The following is a 19,797-nucleotide window of genomic DNA, read 5'->3' as shown; positions in this document are numbered from 1 at the left end:
TAACAAGGCTGTGTGTGTCATTAAAGAGTAATAGCAAGAAGATTGATTTGAAACACTTAACATCAACATTACATAAGTACAGTGACATTACTAGGTGTTAAATCTGATACCTAAATACTACATATTCCAAAAACAGTTTTATCTGACATAGAATTCAAATTATGCAGTATAAAAATATAGCAAAAACAGACAAATTCTAGAACATAGATGAAATTTTAATACTTAAAATCCATGAACAGCAGCTAAATAAGATAGATAGATAGATAGATAGATAGATAGAAAGGAGAGCACTGTTCCTTTGTATTTTTGAAACAAAAATACAACTTTTGTCTTCTTTCATTAAGATACTCATTCAGATAGTAAAAAAAAACAACAGTGTTAATGTGTAGTACAACATATCGCCAACACCAAACCTGATTTATTAACGTTTACAGAGCTGGAATAAAATAATAATGATATAATATATATAAAAGAGTGTGTGTCAAACATCTGATGTATGCAATCAAATTCTCATTTTTCATGTCATTAATTTACCAAACAAGTACCCAAAATAACATCATAACAAATTTATAAAAATGCTAAAATAATCGTATTCCAAATGAGTTTCTCACAGCCCGATCAAATTATAGAAATTAATCAATAAATGAATATTGCAATTAGCTGAACATATTTTAACTTTAATGAACAGGAGAAATACCTTAACAACACAGTTATTATAATAATAAAACAATAACACTGTAATATTTAAATTCTGTAATAATATCACATTACACATATACATGAAAGATTTCTCTCTCATATGATGCGGTTCCGACATCAGTACCACAACCGGATTACTTTTAGAACTCAAAGTAAAAATTCACTTACAACCTAATCTGCTATATAAATTTATACATGAATAACTGAAAAAAAAAGCAAGAATTACAAGAAGAGCAACAACAGAGCTGAAACACTGACTTTGCAATAAATAATGACATACTGTCATGACCCGTTATGTTGAGTGACTCTGATAGTTGAGGGTTTCCTTGTATGCACATTGCTTTCATGATTCCATTACTATACATTGGTATGAAACAATTAGCTACACGTGAAGCCTATTTCAATCACTTGCAACCATTTGAAATTTTGAATAGTACTGAGAATGTGTGAACCACCTGTTTTCCTCTTAGCAGAGGAATGTGCAACTAGTTACTTTTGTGGAATGTTAAGTTGGGCACAACACTGTTCCCCCACTTGGTAACCTACATCTGTGGACCAAATTCTGTTGTATGACAACAGAAGGCACAATATTTCTTTTGTAACTTTCTTAAAATAATATTGTGTGTGTGTGTGTTCTTGTGTTTGTGTTTTAGAGAGAGAGAGAGAGAGAGAGAGAGAGAGAGAGAGAGAGAGAGAGAAAGGGAAAAGGGGGGGGGGGTGATAAAATTTAAATGCAGAGGTTATCTTTTCTTGTTTTTAAGCTTCTGCTGTAAGCAATATGAATTTTTATATAATTCAAACTTATCTCATTATTGCCAGAATTGAGTCCCATATATAACACAGGTTTAATTTTGATTGCAGGCTTCAGTGATATACCAGTAATTAACATTTGTGACCACAAAAACATCTCTCACTGAAAAACAATTTTTTTCAGAAAAAGGGAGAATGCAGTATAAACTAAATATCTACAATATAATTAGTTCAACAAAATAAGGACTAAAGAAGTTAATGATTTCGCCACTATTACATTTTATCTACATGGGATGAAATTAAGTCTTGTAACATCTTTGCAGATGCACACAATGCATAAAACACAATATACTCCAGAAGCTTTCAAATTTTTGTACACTTACATCATAGGTCCATACCTACATTCGTTACCTTGAATTTGTTCAATAAAAGCCAAATTATACTCTCATAGATATTATAATTGGTTTTTCTTCACATTTCCACTCTATTTTGTGCTGCTGAAAAACTATATTTTTAGAAGGTCTGTTATACAAAGTATTTGTTCAATAGTTCCTCCTGTTATTCACTAAAATCTGCACTATTCAATGGTATAAATACTGGCTCTGTAGCAACGCTTGGCACTGATTGTCTCCCAAGTGTATTCATTAACATTGCACTTCAGTGATAAGTCTTATTAAATGTCTCAGACTTCTGATACGACACGAGTTTCACACACACACACACACACACACACACACACACACACACACACACCGCTTTGGGTATTTACTTACAAGGAATAAATCAGTAGCATGAGTTTTTGATACCACACAAAATATGTTCATATGTTCGTACATCAAATTTTAATTCTTCTCTGTTTGCACAGGTTGAAGAAAAGCATCCTAATACAGCTGCGTACCTGTGGAAGAGGCAAAAGGAGGGGAATCTAGTTCAGCCTCCTCAGCCCACTGCTGATGAGATCCCAGTAGTGTGTGTGTATCTTCATCCACACAACGCTGAGGGAACGTGACACCATCTCCCAAACTGAAAACAATAATCCTAGCAAAGCTCTGGCCCTTTGTTTACTTATACAACAAAATAATGCTATGGGCCAAAAGATTAGTATTATAAACTATATACACAGAACTACCGACACACACATACATCAAACAATGTTTTTGACTACACACAGCTCACAAGGCATATAGGCAAGACTACACACAGAATCATGCAGAGAAGCCGGAGTGACTGATATTTCATTATGTTTTATAAAAATGAAACATTTCTGAGTCTAATATCTGAAGAATACGCTGTCAGATTTTTTTTGTTGTGAACATACTATTTCTACCACCGTAAAGGTTAGTGCTTCTACTCCTAACATTATTAATAACACGGAGACTACTCTCACTATTACTATTACAAAACAGTCAGTCTTGATGCCTGTATATCAGACAGAATTTTTACTTGAAACCTGTACAGATTTAAAAACAAAAGATTCAAATTATTTCATTATTCACCACCATAAAATGTGGTGAATAGCTTTAATCTAGCATTTCGATTCATGTTTGTGAATTCAAGTGTGCCGTTATTAATATATACAAAGGCATTTTTGGATACTTTTAAAGCATTATGGCATTAATTTTTGTTCTCATCTACACTTTTTTGTTTACTAGACATTTACTGTGATTTAAAGCACAGGCTGTTTGTCAAAAGCTAGTGATGGTAATAGTTTAACTGGATAAATTATAGTGTTTGCATCTAAGAACATCTAGACTGTAGCATGTAAAATCTCTTGTTACATATGTTGAAAGAGATTCAAATACTGGTAGTATTACTTATCATCTCCATCAGTATAAGTCTGTTTCTTTTATTTTTTTTTTTTTTTTTTTTTTTTTTTTACCTTACCTGTTGCCATACAGCAGCTGCTATGAAACAACAGCCACATACGAGGACTTCTAATGCCATATTCCTGTCTTGACAATATGAGAAAAGAGCTTTAGTTTCCACATGGTTTGCTTCTGTATTAAGAGACCACCCATCTATACAGTCTCTCCACATGTGTATGGGGCATCATGGAAGGAATCTGAGCATTCATGAAGTAAAAACAGAAGGACAATCATGGTTTGATATTCTGCTGATGAAGAGTTCATTGAAGATTGGAGCACAAGCTCAAATTTGGGAGGATGGTAAAAGGAAATGACCATATCCTTTTTAAAAGGACCCATCCTGGCACCTGCCTAAAGTGATTTAGGGAAACCACAGAAAACCTAAATTTGGATGGCTGGATGATCATTTGAACCACCATTCTCCTGAACATGACTCCAGTGTTATATCACTGTCCTACCTTGCTTGATCACTCACGAAGTGCTTCAGTGACAGAACAAGTGAGTTGCTGGGAGTACACTACACTGACTTCATGTAATAAAAACCTGATATCATTATATGCCTTGTCATTGTGTTGTAAACAGCTTTTGTTAAATTGAACTGAATCATTTACTTCAGAAACTCGTCAACAGTCATTTTTTCATAAAATTGTATTTTTACAGAATCAATAACTCTTACTGCAAAAACATGCAGAAACCTGTCAGCTGTCATGTGTCTTATGGGTTAGTATACAAACTAAAGATTGAGTTTAGTGCAGAAACCTGTCAAGTGATACATCACTTAGCATGTTTCTACAGTAAAGTTTCATGTTTGTTGTCAATAGTGCACTGTTGGTAACTTTGGTTGTTTCTGCTTTCCCAGTTGCACCACCTGTGTCTTTTGTCATCACTTCCTAGCTGTCATCATTGAGTTGTCATGTGCAGGTTGAACTAGTGGTGTTATAACAACGAATGTAGCTTTAATTTTGTACTGTTTCACAGTTTGTTTACAGCATCTAGTAGTAGCTGTGAGGATAAACCACAATCAAAATAGTAAAATGGTGTTATTAATAAAGAAAATTACAAATGAAATGTTATGCAAATTGCAAAGGTAAAACCGTGCCAATGAAATTTGTTCCTGATGAAATTATGTGCCACTGTCCATATAAATGCTGTTTATCAACTAATAATGAAGCATAAAATGAGACTTTGAATTATTTTTATGGACTAGATACTAAAAACAGTCAAGATACATAGCTGCAAACATTAACAGAAGTACAGGAAGTATATTGTAGGGTTGAAACAAACACAGGCAAAGGTCACTTTGATGCTATTGCAACTAAAGCTTCATGCTCAAATAAAAGAACCTCTAACAATTGCTTGGTGTTTTTCTTTTCAAAACGGAACACAACACCAAATTTCGCCATTTAGCTTTCAAAATATGTTTAAGAAAAACAATTTTTTGTTGCAGAAAGCAGTTAACTGAAGTAATTACAAATTAAGGAATAATTGTTATAATTTAGTTATACGCAACATCTACTTTGAAAGCTTGTTATTTACTACTTCGAATTTTATGAAGTCAAACAATGAGTTGTTATCAACAACAGAATGTTGTCTCTAGTTTCCCAGAAGTTTCACAAAATGCACTTAGTGAGTTTATAAAATAAAAAATTCAATTGTGGAGGAAAGCTTGGTATTATCACTGTTGATATACAGGATAAGTCACTTTGCCACCTAGAATAACTCCGAAAGTATGATAGTAGCCGAAATGTTTGTGGGACAAATGTTGCATGGGACAACAGGGGCCGTAATATGATGTTGGTTTTTTGTTGCTAGGTGGGGTCATGTCAGAAATATGAATGTCAACTTTGTCTTTTTACATGGGATGCTGTAGTTTGGTACTTATTTTCTGATAGCGGCTATTGAGACGAATCCAGTGATGTGTAACAGTAAGGTCTTTGAAGGTCAAAGAAGGTATTCCTTATTACTGCAGCACTTATTGAAGCACATGCTTTGACAGTTCTCTCTCGTATCTCACGCAAATAGTAAATATTCACTGAATACGGCGTATCCATCTAACTTGCCATTGAAATGTTAACACCATTTGATGGTTTCACAATACAACACTAATAGGAATGGCAAGACTAGTATCGTTGAATCAATTGAATGTGAATGATGTATTCCTTCAAAGAACAAAGTCAATATGCTTCTCATTTATGGAGAATGCCAATGAAATTCGGTGAGAGCTACAGACTTACACACTGAAAGATATCCTCAACATACTCACCCTACACATCGTACATTTAAATATGTGTATGATAAATTGAGAAGAACTGCATCTTTAATGCATCAGAAACATATCCGGCAAAGGAAAGTTACTAACGAGGAAACAGAAATTGGTACTCTTGCCACTGTGGTTTGAGGTCCTTGTGTTAGTTTGTGTCAAATTGCAAGGGAATCTGGCATGAGCCAGAGTAGTGTTGTTTGTGTTCTGCATCGCCATAAATATCATTCTTACCATATCAGTCTCCACCAAGAATTAACTGGTATGGATTGTATGAGTTCTGTTTTTGTATTGAGTTTTGACGATGGGCTCAACTTCAGCTTTAGTGGGATGACACATTTATTAATTTGATTTATCCACGAACTATGGAAATGTTAATTTGCATAACATGCATTATTGGGCAACTGAAAATCCAATTTGAACACAGCAAGTTGCACACCAAAAACTTTGGTTGGTGAATGTATGGTGTGGGATTCTGGAGTACAGTATTACAGGCCCCTATTTCATCGAAGGAAATCTTTATGGTAGGAAGTACACCACATTCCTGCAAGAAACATTAGGTCTGTTATTGGAAGAAATACCTTTAGGAACAAGGAACAGAATGTGGTATCAAAACGATGCAGAGACAATTAATTCCCAAATCATTGGATTGGACATGGAGGAGATGTGTTGTGGCTGGCTCATTTGCTAGACTTGATGCCTCTGGATTTTTTCTTGTGGGGATTCATAAAAGACATTGTTTATAAAGATGTTCCAACTACACCTGACGATATGCGAGAGAGAATTGTCACAGTACGTGCTTTGATAGATGCGAATGTGATAAGGAATACCACTCAATCCATAATAAGAAGAGTGCAGCTCTACATTGATACCATCGGTCATCACTTTAAACACTTTCTGTAAATGGACATTCATGCTGCCTTTGTGACCTTCGATGGCCTTCAAAGGCCTTACTGTTACACATCATTGGTTTCATCTTGATAGCTGATATCAGAAAATAAGTACCAAACCATAGCATCCCATTTAAAAAAACAAAGTTGACCTTCATATCTCTGACGTAACCCCACCTAGCAACATAAAACCAACATCATATTATGGCCCCTGTTGTCCCATGCAACTTTTGTTCCACAAACTTTTCAACTCCTATCATACTTTTGGAGTTATTCTTGGTGGCAATAGTTAAGTGACTCAGCCTGTATATCAAGTTACCTGTGTTTATCAATGTCTTGTGTCTGCTTTAATGCAAGATATCTGCATAAACAACATAGATATTTATTATAAAGGATATAACAAAACCAATTATTTGTATAATCAATTGCTAGGTACAGAAATAAAGTGTACTCTATTTGGGTCAATTGAATCTATTAATACCAGATGTCAGCTTCATTCTGTAATGTAACGATGATGTGGAGTGTGATGCATGCAAGCAGAAAGGGAAAAGAACACTGACAATATTTCTTATGCATCTATATTACATTATTACATTAGATTAATACTTGCTCCATAGATCATGAATATGACATTTTATAATGATGAAGAAAGTGTCAGCTTAACTTAAATTTTCTTTACAAAATACAATTTTTTTTTCTTACTACATATCTAAAAATTCATCTATTGAGTAGGAGCTGTCATTCAGAAACTCTTTTAATTTGTATTTCAATTCTGGTTGGCTGTCTGTCAGACTTTTAATGCTATTTGGTAAATGACCAAAGATTTTTGTAGCAGCACGATTCACCCCTTTCTGTGCCAAAGTCAGATTTAACCCCGAATAGTGGAGACCATTCTTTCATTTAGTGTTGTAGCTATGCACTTCCCTATTATTTTTGAATTGGGATGGGTTATTAATAACAAATTTAAAAAGTGAATATGTGTATTGCAAAGGTGCTGTGAGTATGCAGAGTTCCTTAAATAAATGTCTGCAAGGTGATCTTGCGTGGGCTCCAGCTATTATTCTGGTTACACGCTGGTGAATGAAAATAGGCATAGTAGGCTAACTTACTGTCATGTTTATTACCAGACTTTGCAATAACATGAATGGCATAAGTAGATGAACCTACACATTTCAGCCGATCATCAATGTGATTCTTCCAATTCAATTTCTCATCAATGCATACACCCAGAAATGTTGAATATTCTGCCTTAGCAACAGACTTCTGTTCAAAGTCTATATTAATTGATGGTGTTGTACCATTTATTGTAGATAACTGTATGTACTGTGTTCTTTTTTAAAATTTAGTGAGTCCATTTGCATAGAACCACTTAATAATTTTGTGAAAGACATCATTTACTATTTCATCAGATAATTCTTGCTTGTTGCATGTGATTACTATACTTGCAACATCAGCAAAAATAACTAGCTTTGCATCTTGACAAATATAGAGTGGCAAATCATACAAGTGACCCAAGCCTCAAGCCTGAGCCCTGTGGGACACCATTCATGATACCTCCCCAGTTAGAGACCTCTGCTGATTTTTGCAAACTATCTGTACTGTTAATTTCAAACTTCTACATTCTTCCCATTAAATATGAATTAAACCACTTGTGCACTGTCCAACACATACCACAATACTTAAGTAAGCTTATCTAGAAGAATTTCATGATTCACAGTCAAAAGCCTTCGAGAGATCACAAAAAATTGCAATGAGCGACATTTGGTTGTTCAGAGCATTTAATATTTGATCAGTGAAAGCATATATAGTATTTTCTGTTGAAAGGCCTGACATTTTGTTAGTACTTCATTTTTACAAATATGTGAAGCTAGTCTTGAATACAATACTTGTTCAAGAATTTTGGATAAAGCTGTCAGAAGTGAGATTGGGTGGCAGTTGTTAGCATCAGACCCATCCCCTTTTTTATGTAATCATTTAACAATAGCGTATTTCAGTCTATCCAGAAAAATGCCCTGTTTCGGTGCGGTACTACATACATGGCTGAGAATTCGACTTATCTGTTTCGAACAAGCTTTTAATACTCTGTTGGAAATGTCATCAATTCCATGCGAGCTTTTACTTTTGAGTGAATTTATTATTTTCCTAACTTCAGTACGAAATGTGAGCTGAATTTCAGTTTTATCAAATTACATAGGTATTGCCTCATCCGCATATAGTCTTGCATTTCCTAATGAATAGCTGGATCCTATTTTCTCTGCAACACTTAAAAATAATTATTAAAAATATTTTCTGCTTCCGACTTTTTTTTAGCAAAATTTTCATCGAGTTTGATAGAAATACAATCTTCTTGTGCTTTTGGTTGCCCTGCTTCCCTTTTAACAATATTCCAAATTGTTTTAATTTTATTATCAGAGGTGCTAATGTCCGACATAAACCACATACTTCTTGACTTTTTAATAACTTTTCGTAATACAGTGCAGAAATTTTTATAATGCTTTACTGTTTCTGGACTGTTACTCATAGTTGTAAGATACATTTCCCTTTTCAGTTTACAAGGTATTTTTATCCCTTTAGTAAGCCATAGCTTTCTAGATAGTTTCTTACAATTATGCCTCACTGTTTTCTTAGGGAAGCTGTTTTCAAATATATTCACAAAGATACCATGAAATAGGTTAAATTTTAAGTAAGCATCAGGTTCCCTGTACACCTCATCCCAGTCTAACTGTTGGAAGCTTTCCCTAAAATTTGCAACTGTTAAATCATTAATTGAACCCACTATTCTGGAGGACTGTTTTACATTACTGCATGGAAGTATGTTGTATAGTATAACTAGTGCATCATGATCAGAAAGACCATTCTTAACAAGAAAAATTTTCATTTGATTAAATTTATCTTTGTCTTTAAAAACATTATCAATGTGTTGCTTTCCCATACAACCTGAGTAGGAAAATCAATAACCGATTTCAAACTGAAAAAACCAAGTAATACTTGAAGGTCATGTTTTCTATCAGAAAATCTACATTGAAATCCCCACAAACAATAATCTGCTTCCCCCGCCTGACAAATAGCACAACAAAGAATACAAGTTTCTCAGAAATATCTGAAAATTTCCCAGTGGGGACCTACACCCAGCTGCCATTATATAAGTACCATTATTTAGTTTAAGTTCACAAGCAATGTTTGCTCAACACAAAATTTCTTAGTTTCTAAATTTAATTGTTTTTTAATTTTTCAAACTGTTTTATTTTTGTATTAGTTTTTTGTCAGGTTAATTTTCCTTTGTAGCCCTACTGATTGGGTCATGTATGGTTGAGAAAGTAAAAGAACTACGGATACAGTAACATTTACACTGTCTACAAATATTAATGAAGATACCTACACTGCATCCATTACATAATTATTGATGCAAATATCTGCACACAGCAATAAATGTCTGCACCCACATAAACCACAGGTGACAAAGGAACAACGACTATCTGATTACACGGACATGGAAGCTTGAAGGTGTTGATGATTAAGGACAGATATTCTTTTAGAAGGGCACATCCCTGCCCACAATGGGGTGCTATTTACTGGTTCAATTTACTTACCACACAATCAATGCAGACAGTGGGTGCCTGGAGATTGGTAGCAGTAAGGTCAGGGGCAGACCAAAGGAGAGAGGTATCTGGGAAGTTCTTGGAGATTTGTGTAGGGGTTTATTTATTTCGCTTGAGAAATTTAGAGTTTGTAACCCAACAATCCTTTGGGAAGGGAGGTACTGCTACCAGATTGTTTTGCTAATATGAGACCAGTACTGTATTTTGTGGGTAACGGCTGTGGGTCTTACTGACATTTTTTTAATCTGGAAACTCTATTGACTTAATCTATTGTGTGTTAATGTGTTGAGTTCCATCACAGTAAAATGAAGGATTACTGCAATGAGCATAATCAATTTCTTCACTGTAAAAGGTGACAGTGTATGAAATTTGATAGCACATTCTACAGTAAACAAAAGAGGAGACTGTATATGCTAACAGCACTTCAAGACAAATTTTTGTCTTTGAAGATTTTATTTGGTGGCTTAACTGAATTTAATTTCATAATTTATGAAAATAATTGTATGGGTATTCTTTTTCATGTCTAGTAGAAGTTTCCATGAGATTAAGTCTCAAAATTTTCAGTCCCATACTGTGATTACTTTATCAGAGTAAGAGTGTGTTCAGCAGTGAAATAATGTGCTCAGCATGTAGATATTCGAGTTAAGGTAAAGTACAGTATACCAAAAGACTTACTGAACCATCGTATTCCTTAACGTGCACCATACTACTTCTAAGAAAGTGCTTTTTGGTAAGTAAGAATTTATAATGAAGCAATTACAACTGTGTTTAGGATTTATGGAGTTCAAGAATGTTTTGGACTCTATTTTGACAAAATATAATTAGAGAGCAGTTCAGAAATATGAACTGAATCTCCATATGTAAATTTATTGTGCAACAATAACAGTACAGCTACAGTTTCTATCAAACCAAATCAGGAGAGCACAAAATTCAGAACTGATAAAGGAGTTAACTAAGTTAAAAGTTTCAAGTAAAACTTCCATATACTTGGAAGACACAACAGACAGCTTGAATGACCTCCCAATTTGCAGCCGACTTTACTTTCATATGCCGCACAACTTTAAAAAAAAAAAACACATCAATAAGATACATATGAGAACAGCAATGAACATTAACTGTAGTGATATTCAAATGTTGTATATTCACTACATTGAAAGGAAGACACTGAAGATTAGTGATCATGTTATTTCATTAATTCATAGTTAAAATTTTTAGAAACAGGCGGGATACACATGGACATGTCAGACTAAAGATAGCAACACGTGAAGAAGTGTGGAAGATGTCTTTATCCAGAAGTGGATGAATAATGACTGGTAGTGGTAGTGGTGGTCAATAGAACAGCAACTCACGATGGGTGTCTCCCTTGAGACAAAGCAATATGAAAAAGTCCTACAATGGGAACTGAAAATTTCACACAGTATTAAATCAATTTAACATACATTTTGCCATGAGTGAAAGAATGAAACATCCTAGACAAACATTCAGGAATGGGCCCTACTGCAACAAAATTAAGAAAAAAATTACTTCAATACATGAACCTAAATTAGATGTTGTCTGCACAAAAGGCTTTAATTGTTATAACAATACTGTTACATTTGTTCTACATATTTAACAATTATTTAGGTTTTAATGCAACGAAATGAAAAAATATAGTATCTTTCATGCTGGAACAATTCTTAAAAGTTGAGCCACAAAAAAATTCAAATCATATTACATGCTAGCACTATTTGATTCCTTCAGTTTGTAGGGAACTCAAAGTGAATAATGCCAGTGCCATCAAATAACATTTACTCAGCATTCAGAAGTACTGAAAGCAAAGTCAAGCACTAGAAGGAAACTGTAAATAGCACAAAACAACAATTAATGCATGAGGCAACCTAAATAAAGTAACAGTAATCTTTAACATATGAACAGGTGAAGCACATGTATGAAGGAAGGAGTAAAAGTTACGGTTCATCATAGACATGAAGCACTGAGTGGTCAATTGGTGCATAAACAAGGTTGAAAACATTGCTACACTTCTAGAAAATGTCATCCTATAGAGCTAACTAATGTAGGATGACATTGTACCAGCACTGCACCTAGACTTTGCTCTTTCCATTATTGTATTTCTCCCAGAACATCTCTTTATCATATAAAATACATATATGGACATGTAAAACACAATTATCAGAAGATTGTGTGATAAGATATCAAAAGGTTTTACTATACTGTTCTATCTCACATAGTTCTCACATATACCTCAACTTGAAAACTAAATCACAGCTACATGGCTGATATAAGGACGGTGAAATCTAACATCAGTAGGTAAATGCAAGTGATGACACAAAATAAGTTAGAAAGTGCAGATACACTAATAATAAGAAATATTTTACTCATATACGAATATCATGCAATACCACAACAGCGTTTCAGAAAAAATACTACATACAACTCGCCTACTCATTTGTGAACAGAAAACTGCTAACATTGAAGATGTTTTTCCTATTTTTTCTATCACTACGGTTTTTATCCTAATAACAACAGTTTTCATTACATTAAAGTTTGGGTAGTACAACCACAAAGACAAAGAAAAGCAATCATTTCCCTAACTCTGATAACTTCAGAAAAATGTGTAATGTTTTTGGGAGGCATTTATGAGGTGTGTTCAAAAAATGCCGGAACATTCGTAATTTTGCGGTTGGCATCCCTGCACACTCCTGTGTTTAATGTGTACCTGTATGTCTGTTAGTCACTGTTCAGAGCTGTATTGAGTAGAACGTTGTGTCAAACAGTTTGCAAATTTCGAGACGGTAGAGTTACAGGAGTAATGTGTCTACATTAAATGTTGTATGAAACTCAAGAAAACGTTTACGGAGACACGCCAAATGATGCAGGAAGCCTACACTGATGAGCTGTACTCTGTGTTATGAATGGTTTACATGGTTTAAAAATGGCCAGACAGAAGTTAAAGATGACCCTCATCTGTAAGTGTCCGAGCCTCTGGAGCCACCTCCATAAAGCTGAGTTCCATACTTTTCAGTGGGTTATCTGAATTTCTCCAAGGTCATAGTCCCTCCCCCCACGAAACCGACATGCACACCAGATTGTCAGTCCCAAAATTCATGGTTCAACTTGATATTGGGGAGTGACAATGGAAGCAGCAATGAAGGTGTTGCCGCTCACTGGTCCACATCAAAGTGGTCAAACTGAATGTCGAACAGCACTCTCGAGAGATGTTTTTGATGGTATTTTGTCCCCCCCTCATGACATAAAGTTAATCCCCATTGACAGAGAGCCCTGTTGGGAATGATCAGTAATTTCAGCATCGCATGTTGGACTAAGTAAATCAAGGATGTATGTTGTTCTGTTAGACCCTGATTGTCTTTAATGGAACCCAGCATAGTTTGCAATTGCACTGGAGGGTGGAAGACACATTTTATTTGATGTTTCTTGAGCAGCCTACCAATCTTGAAGGAAACGCCATCAACATAGGGGTGGAAAACTACACCAGTGGAGTTCTCTGTTTCTTCTGACTGTTCTTGAGTTTTAGTGCAAGCCTGTCAAAATCCGTTACAGCTCTGTTTCACAGAGTACCCATTTTGTACAAACATGGAATGAGGATAGCTAAGCTCTGCTGCTAAGCTCCCTTCATCTGAGATAACTCTAGCCCAATGAACAAGATTCCACAATACGACACTGCGTTGAGATGGGTGATGGTAGCTCAAACCTTGTAGATATAGTTCAGCATAAGCTGGGTTACGAAACACACAGGGACCCACGGACTCACGGAGTTGTCTTCTTTTCTGTGGACCAAGACATCTACGACCAGCATGTCTCATTTTTCTCCACTTTGTGGTGAAGCAAATGCTAGGATGGAGGGAAATAAGGTGTTCCAAAAATGCTGGAACCATTTATGTTCTGTGTGACCAAACTACAAAGGTCTCATCCCCCTACCTCCAGAAACATTTACGTTTCAACACCTCTGACTGAAGTGCTTTTTCCTTGAAGTCTTTCATAAAAAGGCTAGCCACTATGGTAGACAAAGGGCTACCCATGGCAACACCATCAGTTTGCTCAAAATATTGCTCATTAAATAAAAAGTATGTCGAGGTAAGCAAACATTTGAAAAGATGTGAGATGTCCACTTCCAACTTAGTTCCTGTAAGTTGTAACAAAACTTACTAATACATCAGCTGATTTGAGACACAAAGTCTTCAGTCATTGTATCATATCTTCTGAGTTTCGAATGTGATGTTTACATTTTCCTACCAAAGGACTCAGAAGATACTATACTGCTTCTGATACGGCAAAGTGCAACCCCTTCCTTATGGATCTTAGGCAGCTCATAAAGTCATGGCAGAACTGGTGCTTGTACTCTCAAGCTCTTTTTAAGATGTTCAAGAAACTGTCTGGATTTGAGGAAGTGAATGTCTTGGTTCAAATGGCTCTGAGCACTATGGGACTCAACTGCTGTGGTTATCAGTCCCCTAGAACTTAGAACTACTTAAACCTAACTAACCTAAGGACATCACACACATCCATGCCCGAGGCAGGATTCGAACCTGCGACCGTAGCAGTCGCACGGTTCCGAATGTCTTCTGTTGTACTGTATCAGTTGGATCCTTCTGGAGACGATGATATGCTGAGTCGTGGAGTAGATCTGTCATCTTGATGAAGTAAGATGTTGCAGGCAAAAGAAAAGTAGTGTTTCCCTTGTCAGTACATATCATCACTGCTTCTGTGTCTTCTCTTAAAGAACTGAGAACTTTCCGTTCTTCATTGCTGATTTTCTGCTTGGGTGCGGGCACCCTGGTTATTTATGGCCCTCCAAGCATCTTGCCTTATTTCTTCAGCAATTTCACTCAGTAGTTTTCAAGACACCTTGCTCAATGCACTAATAAAAGCGTTGATAGGCAAGTGTACGCAACTGGAGTACGCACAAAATTTAGTCCATTTTCCAACACCGATATCACAGCGTCACTCAGTTGTTTACCTGAGAAATTAAACACAGTACATCTACATGGTTGATGTTCTTGTGATAATTGTCATGTCAGGCAATGGAACTTGGAAGTTTGATATGCAATGGCCTGTTGCTTCATCCAGTCTGAAAGTGACCCCATAACTCTGCCCACCCACTCCCAGGAATCCGTTGACAGGCATGACGGGATATTCAGATGTAGTGAAAGCAAGCTCCTGGAGATAATCTCCAATTCTCGCCCAGTATACCAGCTTCTCTCTCTCACCAGAGCCATGCTGGCTCATTGTTTGATCCTCTTGGTGACCGCAGAATCTATATAATGAGTAAACCTGGTGTATGTCGGTATAGTTTGCTACTCCCAACATCTGAATAAGAATCTGATAGAGCAAGTGCAGGTTGAAATGGGAAACAGATCCATAATGCATTTCAGCCAGCACGCACTAAAACTCAAGAACAGACACAAGAAACAGAGAACTCCATGTGGATGGTTTTTCTACCCCATGTTTTTGGCATTTCCTTCATGATTGGCACGCTGATCTCAAGAAACATCAAACAAAAAATATTGTCTTCCACCCTCCAGCACAATTGCGAACTATGGTGGGTTCCATTAAGGAAAACCTGGGTCTCAAGATACCAGAGATATACAAAATTCCGTGTCAATGTGGGAAATCATACATTAAGATGTGTCACACTGTCAAACATAGACATCACACCAGATTAGATCAGCCAGAAAAGTCTGCTGTGCTGCCTTGACATGGTATGCAGCATGACTTACAGAGACACATAGATCACTTTGTCTGCTTTCATGTACTGAGACTCGATCATGAAAGAAGCAGTCAAAATATGTGTAAGTAACAACCTAATTAATAGAGAGATGGGATTTTAACTCAACAAGGCATGGGACCCAGCATTGGTGGTACTAAGGCATCATTGGCCGCAAACGGAGGACTCCGAGTCAACACAATAGAGAATCGGAGTCCGCACACTTAAACTGGGCACCGACACACTGCCCCCACGCACGTTGGGCCGCAATTTGCGGCCATGCATTTCCTGCATCCTGCATATGAAAACAGTGCCCCATTTCTCTGGCAGTGGCAATGGAAGTCACTGTGATCTATGATTCATCTACAATGACGTTACAGGCCCACTCTTTGGTGCTAGCGCTTTTCTAGCAAGTCGATGTATATATTGGCGAGTCACTGCAGCAACACTTCAGTAAGCACCTGAAGACTATGAGCAGCTGTCTCGTTGAAATATTGAGCAGCTTCCATATTATCCGACTCAACACCCGTGAAACAATGAAAGAGTTATTATGTCAGGAAAGTCTTAAACAGCACTTCTGGTACCTCTACAGGGAGGAGATGGTCAACAGAATAAGTGAGTTTGATAAACTCCACAACAAGAGAAACAGACTGCTGTGCTCTCTCGCATTTTTACTGACATGTTGGGACCAGCAAACTACACCGACATTCGTCAGCTTTGTCCATTATACTAACACTGTGGCTGCCAAGAGGATCAAACGAGCCAGCATGGCACTGATGAGAAAAAGAAGCCGGTATATTGGGTGAGAATTAGACAGAATATCTGGGAGCTTGCTTTCACTACATCTGAATTTCTCACCGCTTCTGTCAGCAGTTTACTGGGAATGGGTGGACAATGCTATGTAGCCACTTTTGGACTGGATGCGGCAATAGGCTGTGGCACGTCTACTTCCAAGTTCCACTGCCCTACACGACAGTCATTGCAAGAACATCAACCATGTAGACTTACTGTGATTAATTTCACACATAAACAATTGGTTGATGGTGCAATATCGGTGCTGGAAGTGGACTAAATTTTGCCTATCAAGGATTTTATCAGTGCACTGAGCAAGGTGTCTTGCAACTTCCGGGTGAGGCTGCTGAAGAAATACGGCAAGAGGCTTGCAGGACCATAACCAGGATGCCCGCACCCAAGCAGAACATCAACAATGAAGAACGGATAGTTCTCCGTTCTTTGCGGGACAACACAGGAGCAATGATTTTACACACTGACAAGGGATACACTCCTTTTCTTTTGCCTGCAACATCTTACTTCAGCAAGATGACGTGTTTACTGCACAATGCAGCGTAACGTTGTCTCCAGAAGGATCCAACTGATAAAGTACAACGGAAAACATTCGAGCTCCTCAAATCCAGACAGTTTCTTGAACATCTTAAGAAGTGCTTGAGAGTACAAGCACCAGTTCTGCCTTGACTTTATGAGCTACCTAAAATCAATACAGAAGGGGTTGCACTTCGCCCTATCATAAGCAACATAGGATCCCCAACATATTACCTAGCAAAACATCTGGCTTCTCTTCCGAGTCCTTTGGTAGGAAAATGTAAACATCGCATTCGAAACTCAGAACATATGATACTATGGCTGAAGACTTTGTGTCTCGAAGCAGCTAACGTATTAGTGAGTTTTGGTGTGGTCTCTTTGTTCATATGAGTACCTCTGGGGGATTCATTACAACTTACAGGAACTAAGTTGGAAGTGGACATCTCACATCTTTTCAAATGTGTGCTTACCTCGACATACTTTTTATTTATTGAGCAATATTTTGAGCAAACTGATGGTGTTGCCACAGAGTAGTCATTTGTCTGAAAGACTTCAAGGAAAAAGCACTTCACTCAGAGGTGTTGAAATGTAAATTTTTCTGGAGGTATGTGGACGACATCCTTGTAGTTTGGTCACATGGAACATCAATGGTTGCAGCACTTCTGGAACTCCTTACCTACCTCCATCCTAGCATTTGCTTCACCACAGAAGTGGAGAAAAATGAGACATGCTGGTCATAGGTGTCTTGGTCCACAGAAAAGAAGACGATTCCGTGGGTCACAGTGTGTTTCGTAAAACAGCTTACACAGAACTATATTTACAAGGTTCGAGCTACCATCACTCATCTCAAAGCAGTGTTGTATTATGGAATCTTTTTCATTGGGCTAGAGTTATCTCAGATGAAGGGAGCTTATCAGCACAGCTTAGCCGTCTTCATTCTATGTTTGTACAAAATGTGTCCTCTGAGAAGCAGATCCATAATGGATTTCAATGTGCATGTACTAAAGCTCAAGAACAGTCAGAAGAAACAGATAACTCCATGGGGTGGTTTTTCTCCACTGTGTTGATGGTGTTTCCTTCAAGACTGGCAGTCTGCTCATGAAAGGGTTAAGATGGTGGTTTTAACATTTCAGGTATTCCACATAGTCTTTTCCCACTCGAGTGCAATGCACAGAATGTTTATAAGACCACAGGAAACAGTCAGAAAACGTCCTCCTTTCGGATGTTGTTCAACATCACATGGCTTGACTATAAACGGTGAAATAAATTTAAATGCACTTTATTTTGAGCACTATCATTGACAAAGAAAATGTTGGATTTGATATTCACCCATGTATCCTGTATACATTACTGATCCTTCCTCAGAGCAACACAAATTTTCTATTAATCAGATACAGGTTTTTTTATTTGATACCTTATTTACATTGTATCTTTACTGTATTTATGTAATTTATATCTGAAACTATGTACACATGACACTTTCCATAACCTTGCAATTCACCCACTACCTGGATTTATGGAACACAAAATAAATAAATAAAAAGTTAAAATAAAGGTTGACCCTTCATGTGAATTTCTACACTATGTCATTTTGCAGTAGGTTCGTACTAATAACACCAAGTTATATCACCCATGATGATTTTTTTCAGAAAAGATATGTCCAGTTTCGCATTTCAATCAAGTTGCAGCAAGCTTCCACACATTGTCTTGTTCTAGGGTCAAGGTATGAAGGACAAACTTTTCACACACTTTTCTCTTCTTCAAAAAGTTCTGTTGAATGTCTTGAGAACACTTGATTTAGAAATGTTGCTGCACTGCAATTTGTGGCAGAATAATATTGACACACTGTGCCTGTAAGTCCACTACTTAATACTGCCTGCTCACAACTGAGTGGTCGAATGCACATCTGTTATATACAATTGTTAGTTCAAGCTGCCACCATAGTTACTGCACTGGTGTCACTTACACACCAGAAGTAAAAGCAATTTTACTAGATGGGTAGTGTAATAAGTAGTAATATACAAATAACAGAGGTAATGAATGGTAAATGCTACTTTCAAAAAACGTAGCAACTCGTTTTCTGTAATTGCCAGCCATTCCCCTCCCCACCCCTGAAATCCTCTCTCTCTCTCTCTCTCTCTCTCTCTCTCTCTCTCTCACACACACACACACACACACACACACACACACACACAGAGCTTTGGAAAAAAGCTTTATCAAGAATTAACAGGAAATAATTTTTATTGTATAAATCTCATGATACATCCAATGCAATAAGTAGCAAGTCAAGTACAGATTTAGAAATAGCTGCTAATCACATTTTCACTGACATTAATAAATGGTTTAAAGTTAATTCACCATCATTAAACTCTGAAATGATGCACTATATGCTGTTCAGAACCTATAAGAGATCTCCTTCCAGCATGTGTATAACATATGAAGACATGCAGATGGAAGAGGTCGACAGTGTTAAACTTCTGGGATTACAACTCGATAATAAAGTCAATTGGGAAGGGAATACCACAGCATTGCTAAAGCACCTAAGCAAGTCTGTATTTGCAGTGAGAATGATGTCAGATGTAGCAGATATAAATATATATAAAAAAAAACTGCACACTTTAATTCTATTACAAGATCATAATCTGTGGTAACTCATCAAATCAAGCAAAAGTTTTTAGCCAATAATAAAATA

The 19,797-nt window shown here is 36.7% G+C and overlaps 1 protein-coding gene across 4 annotated transcripts in view; it reads right to left on the bottom strand.

The window, feature by feature from the left end:
• Nucleotides 1–480: 480 nt before the first annotated feature.
• LOC126248810 (palmitoyltransferase ZDHHC20-B-like) overlaps nt 481–19,797 on the bottom strand; it is a 344,143-nt gene continuing 324,826 nt past the window's right edge. The window contains exon 8 of one of the 4 annotated variants that reach the window (XM_049950220.1): nt 481–2,472. In XM_049950220.1, coding sequence (XP_049806177.1) covers nt 2,375–2,472 — 98 coding nt within the window. In that variant the 3' untranslated portion in view covers nt 481–2,374. The remainder of the gene's footprint in view (nt 2,473–19,797) is intronic. The other 3 variants (XM_049950216.1, XM_049950217.1, XM_049950213.1) reach the window with 3 other exon arrangements.

Source organism: Schistocerca nitens, chromosome 3 (genome assembly GCF_023898315.1).
Source record: "Schistocerca nitens isolate TAMUIC-IGC-003100 chromosome 3, iqSchNite1.1, whole genome shotgun sequence".
NCBI lineage: Eukaryota > Metazoa > Arthropoda > Insecta > Orthoptera > Acrididae > Schistocerca > Schistocerca nitens.
This window is presented reverse-complemented; position numbering and strand designations above follow the sequence as displayed.